We start from the raw sequence: 21713 nt of genomic DNA, 5'->3' as shown, positions 1-21713 counted from the left end.
CTGGGTTTGGTAATTCAGGAAATAAAGGCTTTGGCTACTTCTTTTCAAAGTGTTGGTAGGGAGGCAAATAATGCTGCTCATGAATTGTCTAAATTTTCCTTGTCTAACTTGGATCAGGTTTGGCTTGGACAAACTCCTCCCTGCATCCAAAATTGTATTTATCTGGACTTAGCGTCCATTCCTTCTGATTCTTGAATGAATATTTATTTCCGTCAAAAAAAAAAAAAGTTAGAGAAGCAAAAGCTTTGCAATGCAATTTGTCTTCAATCCAAAAACTACACTACTAATCGAGATGCAATCCGTCTTCAATCCATGAAATTATACTACTAATCAAAAGGATGACACTTCACCCCTGAAATAGAAGAGACCAGATGGACTTCCATTGGGAAGCAGTGCTAGTTTCACAGGACTAGCAAGCACCTTCTTCAACAGTTAACAAACCATTATTGTTAGTTACATCTGTCTTCACATAGCCAGGGCAAACACTATTGATGCAGAAAGTGGTGTATTTCCTGGCAAGAATTCTTGTGTAGGCATTCATAGCAGCTTTAGACATAATATAGGCACTGAAAACCTTAGGCCACCCTTTACTTTCTAATGAACCTTGTTGGAAATCTTTGAGAAACTTTTTCAATACTCCATCCACTGCCTCTTCTGTAAGATTATCAGCATCACTCAAGACTCCTTTAGCCCATCCATTTGGCACACACTGAATTTGACATGGTTAAGCAATAAGCACTTTTGCAAATTAATAAGACAGGGTACAGTGATAACTTAAGAGATCTATATGAAACCTTTAGCAACATTACTTAATCTACAGATAAGTCAAGAGTGATATATGGATGCAAATTAAATCAAGAAGTGAACTAGTGTTAGTCAATAAGCACTAACTAGTTCAAGTTTAATCTTCCTCTACTTACTCAAATTTGATGCAAAATCCTTGGAATATATAGATGAAAGAGGTGATAACATACCTCTAACTGCCCCAGGGAGGATGATACATTCACAATTCTTGGTGAATCAGATAAGTGTAGGAGGGGTAGAAGGGATTCAGTAGTGATTTTAGCACCATAATAATTTGTTCGCAAGCAATATTCAGCTAACTCATATGTTTGAGTGATTGCTTTTCTCGCGTCATCTTCTAATAACACCTAAAAAGTAAGGAGAACTCAATATTAATTTCATTGCATTATACAGGAACATACTCATTGTTAGAGTCTACACCAGGCTCTCATTCTCACAAGCCAAAAAAAATGGGAAAGTAGAAGGGTAGGACAGGCCAATGCCTCAAATCAGTAACGGTGAAAAAAGTGAAACTTTCACCCTGCTCTTGTAATGTTTTCTTTCATTAAAATTTAAGGTAGGTTTGTCAAGAAAAGTAGCAAAGTGGGGTTCATCAAGTTTCAAACTATAATCATCTATTATCTACACACTTAGATACTTACCCCACGGTTAAGGATCGCTAAATTGAACAAATTGTTATCTTCAATTATAATTCCACCAATCCCTGCATTGTTATTTGTTAACCTGCATTGGAGAACTTTTCTTCATGAAATATGCAAACATTAAAACTTCAGAGCTATCAAGAAAATAGATCATAACTCAATAACTGGATATGAAAAAAAATTCTATCAAGTTGATTAATTTCTATCAAGATGATCACTTTTATGAGAAAAAATGAAAAATTAATTTTATAAGGTACTATAGTGAAATCCCATTGAAAAATTACACATTGATTATGTCTACCGAAAAAGCTAGGATTTGTAGCTTCATCCAAAATTTATTGTGGAACTAGAAATCAATTGTAAAATAAAGCATCCACATATCCAAAAATTGATACTGAAAGTGGAAAATCAATTCCAACACTTATAAAGGTTGAACCAAACTGCTATAAAAACAACAGTGTTACCAAATGTTACCAAAAAGCTAAAGAGAAAATAATAGAAATGAAAGAGTACCAAATTTGCATGTTACCAGAATATCAAGTTTCCCAAATTCAGATGTGACAAAATCTGCCAGAGAAGCTACACTTGCAGCATTACCCACATCTAGTTGATGACAAACTACAAGGTCAGATAAACATGCTGAGTCCTTGAGTGTTTGCAAAGCTTGAAGTCCCCTCTTGTCATCTCTTGCTGTAAGCACCACCTTGATTCCAGCTGAAGCTAACTGCCTAACTATCTCTAATCCAATTCCTTTGTTTGCTCCAGTCACAACTGCATACCTTTGTGTAGCTTCTTCCATCTTCAGTCTCAACTTCTAAGTTTGAACTGGAATGTTAAACAATGAGAACAAGAACAAGGTTGATGCAGCAGCACCTGGCTATAGATGATATGCATTTTGGCTTCTGGCTTCCTGTTTGTTGTGCTTGTCATTTTGCATGGTAAGTAAAGGGCATTACTTACCCTAAATGTTGACACCTCATCAATTATCTCAATGTGTCATCCATGACCTTTTTATCCATGTGCCACATCATGCAAAAATCTACACTTATTTATTAAGGACATACCACTTTGCATCATAAGATTATGTGTTCCATTCTCGCTGTCTACGACTATTTTACATCGTGTTGGTGGATGATTTATAATTGAAAGCTTTTTTGTAAGTGACATGATTTCTCGGAGGCATGTGCATGTCCAGACACGTGGTGGTGAGTCAGACAAACTTTTTTCATCTTAAAACATAATGCAAAAATCTAACCCCATCCTCAAAGCCTAACCCACCTTTCCTTTCTCCTTCACCAATCTAACGACGAGATGATGGATGATGCTGCCATTAGGGAGGGTGGAAATTGGGTTGTGAAGTTTTTGCATGTGAAGTCGGTGTGGAAGTGGGAAGAGGGGAACGGTGATGAGGGCAATGAAGTGCAGGGCACGGCTAATAACGATCAAAGGAATGACGGTGCGTGGTGATGCTTGCACGGTTGATGAAGATGATGATGATGTTGCAGATGAAGAACATGTTCAATTTGTTAGAGACCGTTTTCCAGAATGCTAAGGAGGGTGTAAATGGCTTGAGGTGCTTATTGATAGATGATTTCTTATGTTATCTTAACATGTTTTCTGCTGTTTGGATTAATTATGGTAGTAGTGGTGAATTATTTCCAAGAAGATCTTAAGTACCACATTCACAGTCACCCCCACCACCCTCTACTGGAGAAGGAGAAAGTGCCCCAACCACTGATGTACAAGTCGCAGCTAGTCCTTCAGAACATGAGTCTGATATAGAATAAGTGGTTGGCACTAGGTCAACTAATTAGCAACATTGCCATTACTATGGACAGGCTTTTGATATGGTGTTTTGCATGATTTATTTTTGTGGAGTTTGTTACAAGGAGAGTTCACCAAAGCTACTCACTAGTCAGATTAGAATATATGTTACGGGAAATTCCACTCACCTCCATTGAGGTTTATCATTATTGTACTGACCTCCACTTTACTTTGCAAAAAGCATTGATCTCCCTTCCCTCATATATCATTTGGAATATTAGAGGGGCGCTGAGTGTTATAATGGTGAGTCTTAGGAGCGATCGGTGCAAAAATAATAAGCCTCAAGGGATTAGTGCAATGTTCTCAATAAAGTAAGGATAATTAGTGTCTTGTTAAATAATAGAGGGGAGGTCAGTGCAATAATGATAAACCTCAAGGAAGGTCAATGCAATTTATACCCTATATATTATGTAATTACGAAACTCTGTATGCAGATAGTTGAAACCTTATAGCACCAGGTTTACCCTTTATTGACATCTTTCCTTATTTGATGATTCTTGTTAACATAAAGAAAGACTAGTGATTTATCCTTTGTCACTAACCACAAATTATCAATATGTAATTCAATTACTTTATTGTTATCATCATTTTATCTCCTTTCAATATCCTTAGCCACTGAACCATATAATTTCATCAGTAATTAATATTAATTTGATTATAATGGAAGAATCATAATAGACAAGCATAAGCTTTTCAATGCAATCTGACTTCAATCCAAAAATTAAAATACTAATCAAAATGCAATCTGTCTTCAATCCATAAAAATATATTACCCATCAAAAGGGTAACACTTCACCCCTGTGATAGAAGAGGCCAGATGGGCTTCCATTAGGAAACAGTGCTAGCCTTACAGGACTAGCAGCACCTTCTTCAACAGTTAACAAGCCATTATTGGCAGTTATATCTGTCTTGACAAATCCAGGGCAAACACTATTGATGCAGAAAGTGGGGTATTTCCTGGCAAGAATTCTTGTATAGGCATTCATAGCAGCTTTAGACACAATATAGGCACTGAAAATCTTAGGCCAACCTTTGCTTTCTAATGAACCTTGTTGGAAATCTTTCAGAAACCTTTTCAATACTCCATCCACTGTCTCTTCTGTAAGATTATCAACATCACTAAAGACTCCTTTAGCCCATTCTTTTTTTACACACTGAAATTGACATCAATAAGTAATAAGACCTCATGCAGATTAAGGAGTCAGAGGATACAAAAATCTATCTGAACACTAGTTTCAAGTTTAATCTTCCTCTAGTTAGTCAGATTTGATGCATAGACCTTGGAATATATTGATGAAAGAAGTGATAGCCTACCTCTAACTGCCCCAAGGAGGATGATACATTCACAATTCTTGGTGAATCAGATAAGTGTAGGAGAGGTAGAAGGGACTCAGTAGTGATTTTAGCACCATAATAATTTGTTTGCAAGCATTCTTCAGCTAACTCATATGTTTGAGGGATTGCCTTATTCTGCTCATCTTCTGATAACTCCTGAAAAGTAAGGACAAATCAGTATCAAACCAATTATGGAATATTTTCAAACCCCTAACTATATCCCCTGCTTTTAAAGTTTAAACAATTACAACCTTTCTAACAAACAGTGTCTAGAACAAATTCAAATGAGAAAATATTGGAATTCAGAGAGTATACTTAGGTAAACAACTTTAATTATCCAATTTCATTTCATTGAAAGCATTATACAGGATATATTCATTGTTAAAGTCCACAACAAGCTCTCATTCCTACAAGCAAAAAAAAAACAGGAAATGCCAACAGGCAAAGACCTCCAATCATTAAAGGTGAAAAGTGAAAACCTTCACCCTGCTCTTGTAAGGCCTTTCTTCTATCATGTTTCAAACGATAATCATGTATTGTCTTCATGCTAGAGACACCTAGATACTTACCACAATGTTAAAGATAGCTAAGTTGTATAAATTATTGTCTTTAATTACAGCTCCACCAATTCCTGCATTGTTCACCTGCATTGGACAACTTTTATTAGTAAATATGTAAACATAATACTGATTAGCCATGGCATTTCCTTCAAATCTATCAAGAAAATTCATCATAACCCAATAACTGGATAATTATATGGAAACTGAAGCATGCTTAGTATAGAATGTAACAGAACACAAGTAGGCACACAACCTGATACATGGAAAAAAAAATATACTTTAGTATTCTCACCCACTACCAGAGGAATAACTAAAGCATGGAAAACTAAGCCTCCCAAGCAACAGAACAAGGGACTCTCCAACAAGTGTTAGAAGATTAATCCAATTACTGCTAACATTGACTAGCATGTTTGTAGAATCACACAAATAAGTGTGTATGGATCGGTACTGTCCACAGATAAATCTAGGATTTGTAGCTTCATCCCAAAGTTGATTTTTAGCTTGTTTGGATTAACTTCTTTTTTCTTGAAAAGCTTCTCCCCAAAACTGATTTTAACTTTAGAATCAATTACAGAAATATTTCCAAACACAGACACCTGAACATCCAAGTACCCAAAATTAATTCTGAAAGTGGAGAATCAATTCTAATATCCAAATGTCCATGTTAGTTACCAGAATATCAAGTTTCCCAAATTTGGATTTGACAAAATCTGCCAGAGATGCTGCACTTGCAGCATCAGCCACATCTAGTTGATGAAAAACCACAAGGTCAGATAAACCTGAGTCCTTGAGTGTTTCCAAAGCTTGAAGACCCCTCTTCTCATCTCTTGCTGTTAGCACAACCTTGATATCAACTGAAGCTAACTGCTTAACTATCTCTAATCCAATTCCTTTATTAGCTCCAGTCACAACTGCATACCTGACAAAGGGATAAGAAAATGTATAAGATTTCTATGGGATTAGTGGATGTTGGGAGTAACCAAAAAGAAAGGATGTCAAAAGTCAAAACAGCTCAGAAGGATAAGTGCTACCTCTGTGTAGCTTCTTCCATCTTTGAAGCTTGAACTGCAATGTGATCGATGTTAACAATGAGAACAAGAACAAGGACGCTGCACCTCACTATATACTATATCATTATTACAATATATGCACGTGACACCCTATTATATAATATGCATTTTGGCTTCTTGCATGTGCTTGTCATGTTAGTTACATAGCTATATTTTATAGAGAAGTGCTATTTGGAACGAATAGCACACCTTTGACACCAACGTGTATTTTGAAATTTAAAAACATTGTTTAGAATACCGCACATGATATGCAATGAAAATAATTTAATGTATGGAAACTAATTTGTCTATTGTTGACATATTTTATAAGGTAAGTAAAGGCAAATGTGAAGTTGCTAACTATTCTTCGTTTGATTGTGGTGGTGCATGATAATGTGAATGATTGAGATTTCGGTGATGCAATGTGTAACACCCCATTTTCTGTTATTAGGTTATTTATTATTTTATTTTAATTAGTATTATGGTATATGGGTAATTAAGTGATTTTGTTAGATAATTAAGTGATTATGTGATATAGATAAATAAGGTTTTAGGGTTTAGTGTGAGTAATTGAGAGTGGGGCCCATTGTATGGCTATTTAAGGGTTAGGAGTGAAATAGAAAGAAAGAAAAGAAAAAAAATAAGGATTAGAAGAGAAACAGAACAAGAAACACGTGAAAGCAGAGAAGGAGAGGAGAAAAGAGGAGAAAACTTAGAACTGATCTACAAGAGGTAAGGGTTTGAATTCATGTTTTATGGATTGGTATGATAGTGGATAATGATAGAAAGCATGATTTAGGAACCATAGGTTGCAAAAATTCCCAAATTGAAATAGTTAGGGTTTGGCTTTTAGATGATTTTGGGGGTAGATGATAGGCTTGCATGATGCGCAGAAATTTACGTTCTCTTGTACCCTTTTTCGTGCTATGTTAATGGCCGAATTTGAAGAAGTAGTATTCATAAAAGTTGTAGGTTTTTCTGTTACGAAACTTTTGCCACTGGTTTCACGTCATTCCGACGTCTGTAGCTCGAGTTATGTGTATTTTAGTGAGTATAGGTTAAGCTGTCCAGTTTCTTACGAACTGCAGTTAGTGTACGATTTTTCCTGATTTTTGTACTTTGAATTGTGACTTGAAAATTTATAGAGGTTTACAAAACGTGTATACGGAACCATGATAAAAATATTAGATTTTTCTGAGTATATTTGATAATTTACATCTGTTTAATAGTTCATTAGATGTGTGGTGCGCGCACATGGCGAGTTGCGCAGGAACATGTCGCCAGATGTCGCGACATGGCGAGTTGCGTAGGGAGATGTCGTGAGATGTCGCGACATGGCGAGTTATTCAGCGACATGGCGAGTTGCGTAGGGAGATGTCGTGAGATGTCGCGACATGGCGAGTTGTGCAGTGAGATGTCGCGAGATGGCGAGCATGAGCATGTCGCGAGTTTTTGGGAAAATTTAGAGAGAAATCCAGTCTTTAGGAAATAGTTGCAGAACCTGTTATATATGAATTATATTTAATTTACATCTATTTTTAATAATCATTATATGATGTTGTTTCTGAATTGATGTTATGTTTGAGATGCTAAGTTGTTGTGATTGCAAGTTGTATAATTGATAACATGTAATATGTGTTTTGTGCAACTGGTGATGAATATGCTAAAATAATTAGGACTTGGAGATGGTCTGAATATGCATATGTTAGTTGAGTTTTGCACAATACACTGCATAGTTGTCAAGAGGCAATGTTTGCTAGTTCTCGTGGAGGCTAGTGACTTGTCCCAAAACTGGAGTGGTTTTGAAGCCTAGAGCGAGGGCTTTATTGGTGGTTATCTGTCTGGAGTGGACGCGGTGATACCGCTAAGGATAACAACTTTGGTACCAAAGGCATTTGCACGGGTCTCACTTGAGTCATATGTGTTATGGTGATATTTTTGGAGAGATTTGATGTGGTGGTAATTAGAGACTATTATATATGTTCTAATTGAGCTATAATTTATGGAGTATTTGCCATAATTGTGAACTTGATTAATTATGTTAAAATTACATAATTTATTATTTGTTAGTGAATGTGAGTAATTTATGTGGAGCATAGATAAGCTTTTACATTATTTATTATTATGCTTATCCATATGATATGAGTTCTCATCCTTCTGTTGGAATGATGTTCTATGCGACATCGCTCAGGTACCGAAGATAGTGGAGCTTCTCGCGAGGGTTAGTTGGAGGAGCTAGTCTTTCATTTACGGTTTAGTTAGGGGAGTCATGCTCTGTTATGTAATACCGGGAAACGTTTAGTTTTGTACCTTGATGTTAAGAGTTACATATGAACTCTCTTTATGTTAAATTTTGGAGTTGAAATAAATCCGTTGTGCTATGCATATGATGTTGCGACATTAAAGTTGGAAAATTTATATATTTATTATGAGCATGACAGGTGTTTTGATTTATGTTTCTGGAGAATAAGTGTGACACCCTCTGTGTTATGCATTTTACTCTGATTTATGATATATTATTATGCGGGGTTTAGAGGGTGTTACACAATGAGAATCCACGACACGAGGTACCTGTAAAAAGCATTCTGACGCAACAAAATGACGTGAGTTTTATTTCAATCTACATTTTCTTAGTTTTTTCCCTTTTAGATCACTACTAAGTATTGTGGGTTGGGGGAATTGGAATTCGTGAATGAGTTGTCAATCACTCAGTGCTTTGAAACAACTTCCTCCGAAGGTTTGGGTGCAGTCAACCTTAGGGAGAGATGGTCTTCTTTGTCTCATGAAGAACAAAAAGAAGCAATCTTTAGTACTATTGTGTCACATGGAATTCATTCCAGCTCATTATTTAAGGAGTTCATGATTGTTTAATTTTGTGTGAACATATTTTGAGAATTGCTTATTGCATATTTTTGTGTCAGGTTAGTGAAATTTCAACATACATATAAGGATAACATTTGGTCTTGCAAAAAGACAATAGTAGGTTCATGACATCTAAGAATAAAAGCTGAAATTTAATACATTTGAAAATTTATTTAATACACATCAATCATCATGGTAGTGTCATAATAGACAAGCAAAAGCTTTTCAGTGCAATTTGGCTTCAATCCATAATCAAAAGGATGCCACTTCACCCCTGGAATAGAAGAGGCCAGATGGACTTCCATTGGGAAGCAGTGCTAGCTTCACAGGGCTAGCAGCACCTTCTTCAGCAGTTAACAAACCAGTATTGTTAGTTATATCTGTCTTGCAATAACCAGGACAAACACTGTTGATGCCGAAAGTGGGGTATTTCATGGCAAGAATTCTTGTGTAGGCATTCATAGCAGCTTTAGACATAATATAGCTACTGAGAATCTTAGGCCACCCTTTTCCTTCTAATGAACCTTGTTGGAAATCTTTGAGAAATTTCATCAATACTCCATCAACTGTCTCTTCTGTAAGATTATCAGCATCACACAAGACTCCTTTAGCCCATCCATTTGGCACACGCTGATTTTGACATGATTAAGCAACAAGACCTCATGTCAGAACTGATAAATCAAGATTTTGTCTGTATCAAGATTTAACTCCAACAGTCCAAAAATCTATCTAAACACTAGCTTAATATCAAGTTTAATCTTGCTCTATTTTGTCAGATTTGATGCAAAAACCTTAGAACATATTGAGGAAAGAAGTGATAGCCTACCTCTAACTGCCCCATGTAGGATGATACATTTACAATTCTTGGTGAATCAGATAAGTGCAGGAGGGGTAGAAGGGATTCAGCAGTGATTTTGGCACCATAATAGTTTGTTTGCAAGCATTCTTCAGCTAACACACATATGTTTCTTCCATTGCTTTTCTCCCCACATCTTCTGATAGCACCTGGAACATATGGACAACTCAATACCTCAATCTTCAATGGTGAAAAGTGAAATCTTTCACCCTGCTGTTGTAAGGTTTTTCTATCATTGGAATTTAAGATAAGTTGGTGAAGAAAAGTAGCAAACTGAGGCTACTTGTTTATAGCATTCATCAAGTTTCAAACTATCACATCTGTTGTCTAAGATGTCAGACATGCCTAGATACTCACCTCACCGGTAGTGACCACTAAATTGAACAAATCATTGTCTTTAATTACAATTCCATTAATTGCTGCATTGTTAACCTGCATTGGAGAATTTTTGTTAATGATATATGCAAACATAAAAATGAGGTGCCATGATATTTCCTTCAGAGCTATCAAGAAAATTCATCATAATTCAATACTGGATATGAAAAATATCTGCTTAATTAGTAGTTAGTACAAAGTGTAACCGAATGCAACAAGATGCACAACCTGATACATATTAAAGACCGTTTACACAAGATAAAGAAAAATATAAAATATCTAACATTCTTAACATGCATAGTTGCATTCAGGAAACAAACTTTCTGAACCAAATTTGAGCCCCTCAGCCCCAGAGATTTTGCAATCACTTGAAAATGTCATCAAAAGCATATCTCTAACTTTAAAAGAACTAAATAATTTGCCTTAAATATGTTTTTGCTCCCTTCACTATTTGAAATTATTTTATTTAAGTCTTTTATTTGTTTGATTTCAGTCCTTGTAATTTCGAAATAGTCATGTTTCAGTTATTAAGAAGACCAATACAGTACTCGTTCTCTAAGGGACTGAAATATATCTATCTTAAAAATACAGGGACTATGGAAGTAAAAATAAAACAAAGAGGAATTAAAACCAATAATTTCCAAAAATGTAGAGACAAAACAAACATAATAACTTAAAAAAAAAAAACTCCCCTCCACTCCTCTCCAACCAAACACTATGTCAATCCTAGTAATTCCTATCCAATGAATTATCCTTACTCATTACCAAAGGAATAACTAAAGCATGGAAAACTAAACCTCCCAAGCAACAGAACATGGGACTCTCCGACTCTCCATGTCTTATACACATTAAATACAAAGCCAAAATATTTTTTTTATCATTTTCATGAACAAGGAATATTAATTGAACAAACACAGAAGTAGTGTGGAGATGAGGCCTTCATGGAAGATCTTTAAGAAAAAAGACTATGATTTAACTGCAAAAGGTACTAGAAGATTAATCAAATAAATGCTCACAAGGACAATCTTACTTGTAGAATCACACAACTGAAAATGAATAAAACCAGTTTCAAGATGAGCAAAGTTCTAAAAATCAACTACAGGAGAAAAAGAAACTCAAAAGAAAAGGAAAGAGGTACAAAAATTTCATGTTAGTTACCAGAATATCAAGTTTCCCAAATTTAGATTTGACAAAATCTGCCAGAGAAGCTACACTTGCAGCATCAGCCACATCTAGTTGATGAAAAACTACAAGGTCAGATAGACCTGCTGAGTCCTTGAGTGTTTGCAAAGCTTGAAGACCCCTGTTCTCATCTCTTGCAGTAAGCACCACCTTGATTCCAGCTGAAGCTAACTAGTAACTGCCTAACTATCTCTAACCCAATTCCTTTATTAGCTCCAGTAACAACTGCATACCTGACAAAGGGATAAGCAAATATATAAGATTTTAATGGGATTAATGGGTGGTGGGAGTTATAAACCAAAAAGAAAGGATGTCAATAACAGCTCAGAAGAGAACAAGTGTTACCTCTGTGTAGCTTCTTCCATCTTTGAAGCTTGAACAATGAGAACAAGAACAAGGATGCTGTACCTCACTATATAGTGTATATGCATGTGACAACACCCTATTATATATGCATTTTGGCCTCTGCCTACCAGCTTTAATTTTTGTTGTTGCATCAGTGTATCTTTCTAGCCGGCAGCCATAAAACTAATCCCCTCAATGCTCTAAAATCACATTAAATGGGTAGGCCTTGTTACAAAAGTTGTTTTTTATGTTTATTCTTCCATTGATTTATAAGGCATTGGTTGAATAGTATCTTGATGTTTTTTACAATGTTTATCTTGTGATCAATGAATATTGGAAATTACATGGTAGATATACTTGGACAGTGCAGTCTATGGTTGAATGAACCTTGATGGTAGGAACCATTTAAACATGTCATGAGTGGTTATTGTTTGAGAACATTGTGACTTCTCGTCTGCGTATATATGTGAACCATTGTAACTCTACATGAAAGGTAGGTCCCCTCCCCACTTTCTTTATAAATAATTTGTCACGTTGAGTCACATGATATATGATGATTATGATACTATAATCTTAAATCTCATTAAAGTGTGTACTACAAACTAAGTCATCCAAGTAGATTAAAAACTTTCAATATTAGTGAAGTTACAATGGACACAAGAAGTATGCCATCATCTATTCTTTTAAATTATTGGTGTCCTGACTATGATCCTATATGAATGATTCATGTTTCTTCTAATATTGTGTAGAATCATGATGTTAAAATTTTTAATAGGCACTTCCTAACAAATCTTCCTCCATACATTCCACGCTTAGTGATTGAACCTTCAGACTAAATCCTTCTTGTGCTTTTCAGTTTGCATAGCAATACTTCATAAACAAGTGCTATTTGGAACTAAGCCTAGCAGCACATCTTTGACACCAACGTGCATTTTGAAATTTTAAAAAAGTAAACATGATATGCATGAAAATAATTTAATACAGTCTATCATTGCGCTATTTTATATGGTAAGTGAAGCCAAATGCTTTCTATCCCACTAGTGTTCTTTACCCGTGCGTTGCACGGCGATTAAATTTATTGTAAACATGAATGAGTAATAATGTATTTTAACTTAGTTTAGGCTCTTTTCAGTAAGTATAAAAGATATGAAACTGAATATATGTTACAAACATGTAGATGAATGGAACACAGTAAATGTATTAATTTGATGAGGTTGTAGATATCTCACAGTGTCAACACTTGAATAGTAATAAAAGCCAAGTTTTTAAGTAATGCATTACATTGAAATTGAAATAAGATAAACATAACAATGACAACAACATAAACCCTTTTTCGAAATTGTAGTCCATGATTGATGATAAAGACTTCATAACCGAGTTTGTTGTCAATCAAGCATATTTGAGCTATAGAACCTAGAAAGGAAAAAAAAATATCAGTGCCAATACAAATTTAAATTGTGTATAATTTGAAAGTGTTAAACTAACCTTATAGAAACGTCAATACACCTTCAAATTAGATGATCAATAAACTGCTTGTTATCTTTTTTATGCTGTCAACAATAAAGAGAATAACCAACGACTTCAGCAACATACTTTCCAAAAAATGCGCATTCAACCCGAACCCTGTTAAGAAAATTGAGAAATTATAAAACCTTACTCATAATAATCAAAGATGGAAAAAACATGAATAAGCATTAAACATTGAATGTTCCCATCTTGGTCAAGTTCAACGGTAATTCTTTTCTACTTTGTTTCATCTTTCTCAAACTCAGTTTCAGCACTTGCACCGGTGAGAATTTCAATCACATCTGCAAAATCATAGAAACATTAATCCAAAATCTAGAACAGTAATTTAAAAATCAAAAGACTAAAAAAGCGTATATACCTATAAGAAAAGACGTATAAAGGTCCTTAAACATTATATCAGATATTTGCACAAAATTGTAAGGGCTTAAGTTGATGGCATTATTGGGAACCAAACGCACAAATGTTTGAATGTCAAAGCTGATCTTGAATGAGTGCGAGGTTGGACGGAAATCACGACCGCTTTCACCAACACAAAAAATAAAATCTGATATACACGTCCTTCACTCAACAAAGATTGGAATCAGTATATAAGAGTCTTCTAACCGTTGCATGAATCTTACAACCCTGAAATTCAATAAAATGAGGAAATTTGAGATTTATAGTTTAAAAAAAAAAGAACGTAATACATGGTTATTATGTGAAAAAAGTGATTTACCTTGTCATCCATAAGAATCATGTCCATGGAAAATGGAAGCTTGGAGCCATATAAGCTCGGACTAAGCCACAACCAGTTCACCTTTGCAACAACAGACCAGTTCTCCTTTGAGGCATCGATGGTGGCGAGATCGTCGATAGCCATTAGAACAAAGTATATTTCAAAACTAATAGTTGGTGGGAATGGATGATGAAGTTAAAGAATAGCATGAGATGATTTATATAGGAATTTGAGAATTAGGGTTACTGATCAATGAATGTTAAAAAATGAAAGAAAAAAAAAAGGTTGGACGGTAATACAAATCCGATTGCAAGGAGGTAATTTTTTTTTCCAGGTCAATTTTCACTATTGAAATTAATTATTATGGACTAAATACCATGCGTTACACGTGAATTACTCATTCTGATGAGTAATTAAAGGAAAATAGGAATTAAGATTAACATGGTGTTATTACAGTATTTAAGGTTTGACTTTTATTGCAAATCATATTAATTTCTTTCAAGAATTAATTTCTTTATTTTCGCACAAAAAAAACAGTGCGTATTTCTTTCAAGAACGGGTTATTAATATGGTTCTAATTAAGTTTTTAAGGTTTGACTTGTAAAGCAGCATTAACATGGTGTGAATGCTTGAAAGAAATTAACCCGTGACTTGCTCAGCAGAATTAGCACCCTTTTAATTCTTGACTTCTTTTCCTTAACATAATTAACACCATTAATTCTTCATTCAGTGCAGGTGTTGAATCTCAAATTCAAGGCTGTGAATATCCGTTTTAAAAATAGTTTGAAGATTCAGATTCAAACAAAAAAGTTTCTACAGCCTAAACGTTGAATTTTAGAATGTTTTCACCTTACTAAATTACCTTTTTCATGCCTACTGAAAATTCAAATTTTTTTGAAAAATGATAATCAATGGTATAATGGTATATGTATACAACTTTTATGTTAACAACTAATTAGGGATTATAAAACAATAAAAACAAAATCATCATTCAAATGACTTTGAATAATGGGCCTCCATAAAAAAACTGAAATTAAAATGGGCTTCTACTATTTTGGTCCAAAACAATCAGAAGGTGACACTTGTCAGTTGTCATGCAAAGAAGGGGGCTGGGCGAGAGTCATTCTTGGAGTGCCAACCCATGGAGGTGGGGCTCACAACCTTCCTCTTTTCTAAAGTATATAGATGAATCTTCTAATATTAATTTATTTTTAAAGGCATTTAATGCTTTCATTGATCTATAAGTTTGAAAAATATTTGATAATGGAGAGAATGATGCTACTCATAATAAATAATTAATGCTCATAACTTCATTTAAAAATGTATGGAATAAAACTATATTTTTTTTAACGAAATTAAAACTGAAAATTAATAGCATTTATTAGTTCATGCAGTGATTAATTTGGGAATAATTTAATAATGATTAGAAATATACACTCTATATTTCAAATAATTTTTTTTTACAAAAATATTGAGTGTTGGGTTAAAATATACACTATTAACTGAAATAACGAAATTAAATGAAATAAGGCAAATAAATTAAATAAGAAAATTAAATTAAATGAGAAATATTGATTTTTTATTTTTTCATTTTGAGAAAGAAAATTCATTTACTCAACTTTAATTTTTCTTCTAATCAGACTCACCAAATTTTGACAAAGTCAAATTTGGAATATTTTTAAAAAATGCTAGTATTTTTAATGTGATACTCAGGTATAAAATTTTTTTAAAAAAAACTTGACACATTGATTTTCCTTAGTGAAGCTCTGATGTAGATTTTTTTTTAATTTTTTTTTACCCTGAAACAAATAATAGTGAGATTTGTAGGTGAATCTTTGTTTTTTTATTGGGAAAACTAATTATAGATGAATTTGAGTATAAGAAAAAAATATTTGTATAAAAATTAGAAAATAGATAAGGTATGTAATTATGATATAGTAGCTGTCAAAAAAATTATGATACTACTTCTCTTAGGCTGTGCCGGATTAATATGATTTAAATACGGTTAATATTTATTTTTTTGAACGGAAAAAACAGAGAGGTCAAATAAATGATTTTCATTGGTAAACCTTTGCAGTAAAAAGTAAAGGCAAACTAATTCATAAGGGAGAAAAAAAAAACGAAACTATAAATTTCTGACCTATCTTGCATTCTTGCTTTAATTTAGAAAGGGTTAATTTATAAGGGAGATTTGATTTTAAAAATCAATTATTAATGAAATTTATAATGATCATTAAATGAGTTGTCAATGATGGACCTCAAAACAAAAGTCCAAGAAAAATGGGCTTCAATGAGGTGGTCTGAATGAAGGAGAGGTTGACACTTGTCATCTAATAAAGAAGATTTGGTGAGAATAAGTCATGGAATGCCAAGTGTTCTAAGCGGGTCTCACAATGTTATTCTTTTCTATAGTATATAGATAGATATAGATTTGATTAAAGAATTAATTGTTGTGTGGGTCACCAAACAAGTGAGCCCACTACAACTTATTATTAAAAGAAAAAAAGAAGAATTAAAGAAAGAATGGGCCGTAGCCCATGTATTGCAATTAAAGGGTTTATACCCTTATTTCCTTGGTCTGCAGCAAATGTCATGTGGTGATGAGAAATTGGATTTCTCTAGAAAGTAGCTAGTCAAGCTACTGTACCGTTGTGAGAAATTAAGAGGAAGAATTCCTTGGGAAAAGAAGGGATTGATTATCCACCACTGAATGTACCGTTAGAATGGTACCGTTAGAAGATATGAGAATTCTCTATAAATTGAGAATTGTGAGTCTGCAGCAATTGGACACATGCAAGAGAGAGCCTAGACAGAGAGGATATATACGAGAGAAAAAAGAGCCTCGTGAGAAAAAGAAAGAGAGAGCAGTGACAGGGAGAAGAAGACCAGTTACTTGACAGAAGAGTGGTACATCTAAAGTACTCTAATTTGCTTGAAATTACAGTGTGTGAATCCTGTCGGTGAACTGGTAATATTAGTATATTACTTTTGTGGTTTAGCCTTCTCTATTATCTGTGTCAGTATTGTGTTGTTATCCACCTTATTGGTGAAGATTGTAATTGCTCTGTTGATCCCTGGTGATTCCAGGAAGACTTGTGGTGTATCCCATTAATTTATTAGTGGAGAATTTTACTGGCTTGGTCCCGTGGGGTTTTTACCTCTTTGAGGGTTTTCCCCACGTTAAAATAATTCTGGTGTCTCTTGCATTTTATCTGTTCTGTTCTGTGTTTACTAATTGTTGCCTGAGTTGTTTGTCTGTAGCCTATTTTAATTGCATGCAGGGGAAAAGTCGATCCAGGAGCTTCCGCTAATTGTTGTCAGTTTATATTATTTGTCATCTTTCCCCAACATTAATGTTGTCAAAAAAATGTTGTGGCCAGCTGTATTTGAAATTTAAAATCATTTTTGAAATAGGGCGATAAATCCTGGTGGAGAGGATTATGGTAACCTATGGGGGATTGGTCGGTAACCTGAAAAGTCATGACCGGGAAGAGTGGGTGTTGTTGTGGGACGGATTCATAAATTTGATGTTGTAAAGGCAATGTATACATATAGAGACGTAAAAAAAATCAATATATACAATTGAAAGTGAGAGCATTTTTTACCAAATGAGACACAAATGAGTACATTTTTAATCAAAAGAAGAGAAAACTGTCGAGCTCAAAAAATACTTACAGAAGACTTACATTTACATCATCTTATGGGGGCTAATGATGGTTCAAACATACAACCTGTTACTCACCCTGTCATGTTCCACCAAACCCCTTGTAATTTTTAATTGTACTTTTATCTAGGTTCAAATCCTAGCTTAGCTTTTGCATGTTTGGTATTTTGTCTATTTAATATGAATTTTTGGTGTCATAAAAAGACAACAAATTCATGAAATTTAAGAACAAAAGCTGAAATTTAATACATAGGAAAAATTATTTGGTATTCATAATAGATTAAGCCAAAGCTTTTTTATGCACCAACAACATCCACTTGATCGTAAGCGTTTAATGTGGTTATAGAGCTTCAAGATGATTATTCTCATGACTGTCAGCGTAAGATAGTTTGGTACAACTTAAAAGAAGCTTTTGTATGCAGTGTGGCTTGATGCCATAAAATTATACTACTAATCAAAAGGATGACACTTCACCCCGCTGATAGAAGAGGCCAGATGGACTTCCACTGGGAAGTAGCGCTAGCCTCACAGGAGTAGAAGCACCTTCTTCAACAGTTAACAAGCCACTATTGGCATTTATATCTGTCTTGACCCGGCCAGGGGAAACACTGTTGATGCAGAAAGTGGGGTATTTCCTGGCAAGGATTCTTGTATAGGCATTCATAGAAGCTTTAGACATATAATATAGGCACTGAAAACCATAGGCCACCTTTTACTTTCTAATGAACCTTCTTGGAAATCTTTGAGAAACTTTTTCAATACTCCATCCACTGCCTCTTCTGTAAGATTATCAGCACCACTCAAGACTCCTTTAGCCCATCCATTTGGTATACACTGAATTTGACATGGAAACAGTGAAAACTTAGAAGATCTTTATGAATCTTATAACAACATGACTCAATCTACAACTTAATTAGTCCAGATTGAGTCTCTATTTTAGATCAATATAAGCAAGATTTCACTCCAATTGTCAGTTTAATCTTCCTCTACTTGGTCAGAATTGATGCAAAAACCTTGAATATATTGATGAAAGAAGTGATAGCCTACCTCTAACTTCCCCAGTGCGGATACTACATTCACAATTCTTGGCGAATCAGATAAGTGTAGGAGGGGTAGAAGGGATTCAGTAGTGATTTTAGTACCATAATAATTTATTTGCAAGCATTCTTCAGCTAACTCATATGTTTGTGGGATCCCTTTATTCCGGTCTTCTTCCGATAACACCTGAAAAGTAAGGAATACTTTGCATAAAAGCTAAGTTACTTCGACCCACTATGATTTTATTTCACTGTGATTTTTACTGTCTATCCAAATTCCAAACATGTACCCTTGCTTTTAAAGTTCAACAATGACAACCTTTCTAACATCATCTATTGTCTACATGCCAGATACCTAGATACTTACCCCAGGGTCATAGAGAGCTAACTTGTATAAATCATTGTCTTGAATTACAATTCCACTAATCGCTGCATTGTTCACCTGTATTGGACAACTTCTATTAGTAAAATAGGTAAACATGAAAATGATAAGCCATGATATTTCCTTCAAAGCTCTGTAGAGAATTTTTTTCAGTGCTAATGATCCAACCTATCCTTTTATGGTAAGCTATTCCCAATTTAATTTTTTTCAAAAAATAAAAGTGGAAGGTTTGAGAGAGGGAGTACTGACTCTTTGGTACTACAGTAGTACCAAAGTTTTTCTATCATAGCCCAATAACTGGATATGAAACAATAAATCTATCAAGATGACTAAATGAAAGCTGATCAAGTCTGCTTAGTACAAATGTAACAGAATACAACAAGGCACAACCTGATACATAATAAAGTCAGTTTACACTAGATAAAGAAAAGTATAAAATATCTTAGGCTTAAATATGTTTTTGGTCCCTTTAAAATTAGGGTCTTTTGGTTTAGGCCCCTCTAAATATTTTTTTTGGTATACACCCCTAAATGTAAAATAATACTGAGGTTTCAGCCCCATGTCGTTTAGAGGGACCTAAACCAAAGAAACTTGATTTTATAGGGACCTAAGGCATGATAAAAATTGAGTTTTAGGTCCTTCTAAAATCATGGTTCTTTAGTTTAGGACTTTAGGTCCCTCTAAAATCATGGTTCCTTAGTTTAAGTCCCTCTAAAATATGTCACGTCAGCGTCCGTTAGTTAAAGGTAACGGTAGATGTTTATCCCTCCATATTATTTTCAAAGTAAAGGTGTATACCAAAAGAAAATATTTAGAGGGGCCTAAACCAAAAGACCCTAATTTTAGAGGGACCAAAAACATATTTAAGTCAATATCTTAATATTCTTAGCATTGATTTGAACAAACACAGAAGTAGTGTGGAGATGAGACCATCCTGGAAGATCAGTAAGAAATAGAACCATAAACTATGATAACTTCAAGTCTTCAACGACTAAGTATTAGAAGATTAATCAAATACTAATTGCTAACAATGACAAGCATGCTTCTAGAATCACACAGAAGAAGCTAGGATATGTAGCATCATCCAAAAAATTGATTCGCATGTTGAACAAAACCTGCTACAGAGCAGTGTTATAGAAAAAGGCTAATTAAAGAGAAAAAAAAAATAGAAAAGAAAAGGAAAGAGGCACAAAATTTCATGTTAGTTAATTACCAGAATATCAAGTTTCCCAAAATCTGATTTGACAAAATCTACCAGAGAAGCTGCACTTGCAGCATCAGCCACATCTAGTTGATGAAAAACTACAAGTTCAGATAAACCAGAGGCTTTGAGTGTTTCCAAAGCTTGAAGACCCCTCTTCTGATCTCTTGCTGTTAGCACCACCTTTATTCCAGCTGAAGCTAACTGCTTAACTATCTCTAATCCAATTCCTTTATTAGCTCCAGTCACAACTGCATACCTGACAAACTCAACCCACATTATTATCAGCACCCCACAGTTCAACAAAAGAAAAAGAAAAAAACAAAGAAAATATAAGCTTTATGCGATGGTTAGTGTTGAAAACCAAAAAGCAAGGGTTCAAGTTTAAGCACAGCTTGGAAATATAAGTGTTACCTGTGTGTAGCTTCTTCCATCTTTGAAGTTTGAATTGTGACGCACGCAGCACCTTACTATATTATATATATTGCATTATTGCATATGCATGTTACACCCTATTTATATATGCATTTTTCCTTCTGCCTACCATCTGCTTGTCATTTTGCCTTAGCTATTTTTGTAGGTTCAAAATTAGGTACATCCATGGTTGCTTATTTGTGTTGTTTAGCACTATTATTTAGGTCTAAAATGTCATCTAATTTGTATGCAATTGATGCAGATTTTACTAAAATAGCAGTAGCTTTTAATTTTTTCCATAAGCAGCTCATATATTTATATTTTTTAATTTCTACTTTATGCAGAATGAATTGTTAATGTGGGAGAGATAAAAATTGTTTTTAATCAAAATGCATCTAAGAACAGGAAAAGCAAATGTGGGTTGCAGAAGCAACAAGCAACTCCACATAAATATGCTCTAATGAGGAGAAAAAATAAGCAACATTGCTTAGTCTTAAGAACCGGTATTGGAACTGGTGTTAGGATGCTCTAAGATTTAACTAATTCATGAATGCTAGTTTCTTATTTTTTATTGGGTCCCACAGTAAATGAATTTGATGCAAGAGCAAGAGAAAATTGTATTTTAATCACATTGTTGCAGTCATTGCTTATTGTTAAGCAACTAACTTTTCACAAAATCATGGTCCAGTTTTTAATCAACATTTAAGTTCATTCAATCAATTAAAATTGTTAGTCTTTATTACTTTTTAAATAGTTATTGGGTTTTTACCAAAAAAAAATAGTTATTGGATTTCACATTTAATTTCTTTCTTCTTATCCTAAAAAAAACATTTAATTTCTTCCTATTATTAACATTACAAAATTAAGATATTTATTAATAATCATTAAGATTTTTTTAATAAATGTTAAATTTTTATATATGTTAATTCAATTTTTATAT

The 21713-nt window shown here is 34.1% G+C and overlaps 1 protein-coding gene and 3 pseudogenes across 1 annotated transcript; all 4 read right to left on the bottom strand.

Moving 5' to 3' along the window:
• Window positions 1–267: 267 nt before the first annotated feature.
• Window positions 268–3741, bottom strand: LOC130746062 ((+)-neomenthol dehydrogenase-like; annotated as a pseudogene).
• Window positions 3742–3959: 218 nt separating this feature from the next.
• Window positions 3960–6331, bottom strand: LOC130746058 ((+)-neomenthol dehydrogenase-like). Its single transcript, XM_057598569.1, has 5 exons — window positions 6196–6331; window positions 5837–6083; window positions 5174–5248; window positions 4584–4760; window positions 3960–4423 (listed from the first exon to the last, which is right to left on the bottom strand). Exons 1-5 carry the CDS (start codon window positions 6213–6215, stop codon window positions 4046–4048), a joined length of 897 nt encoding a protein of 298 aa, XP_057454552.1. The 5' UTR covers window positions 6216–6331; the 3' UTR covers window positions 3960–4045.
• Window positions 6332–9327: 2996 nt separating this feature from the next.
• Window positions 9328–11853, bottom strand: LOC130746061 ((+)-neomenthol dehydrogenase-like; annotated as a pseudogene).
• A 6122-nt stretch (window positions 11854–17975) lies between these two features.
• Window positions 17976–20923, bottom strand: LOC130746059 ((+)-neomenthol dehydrogenase-like; annotated as a pseudogene).
• Between the last annotated feature and the right edge of the window lie 790 nt (window positions 20924–21713).

The sequence above is a fragment of the Lotus japonicus genome, chromosome 3 (assembly GCF_012489685.1).
Source record: "Lotus japonicus ecotype B-129 chromosome 3, LjGifu_v1.2".
NCBI classification, from domain to species: Eukaryota; Viridiplantae; Streptophyta; class Magnoliopsida; order Fabales; family Fabaceae; genus Lotus; species Lotus japonicus.
Note: the sequence above shows the minus strand (reverse complement) of the source record. Positions and strands in the feature narration are given on the sequence as shown.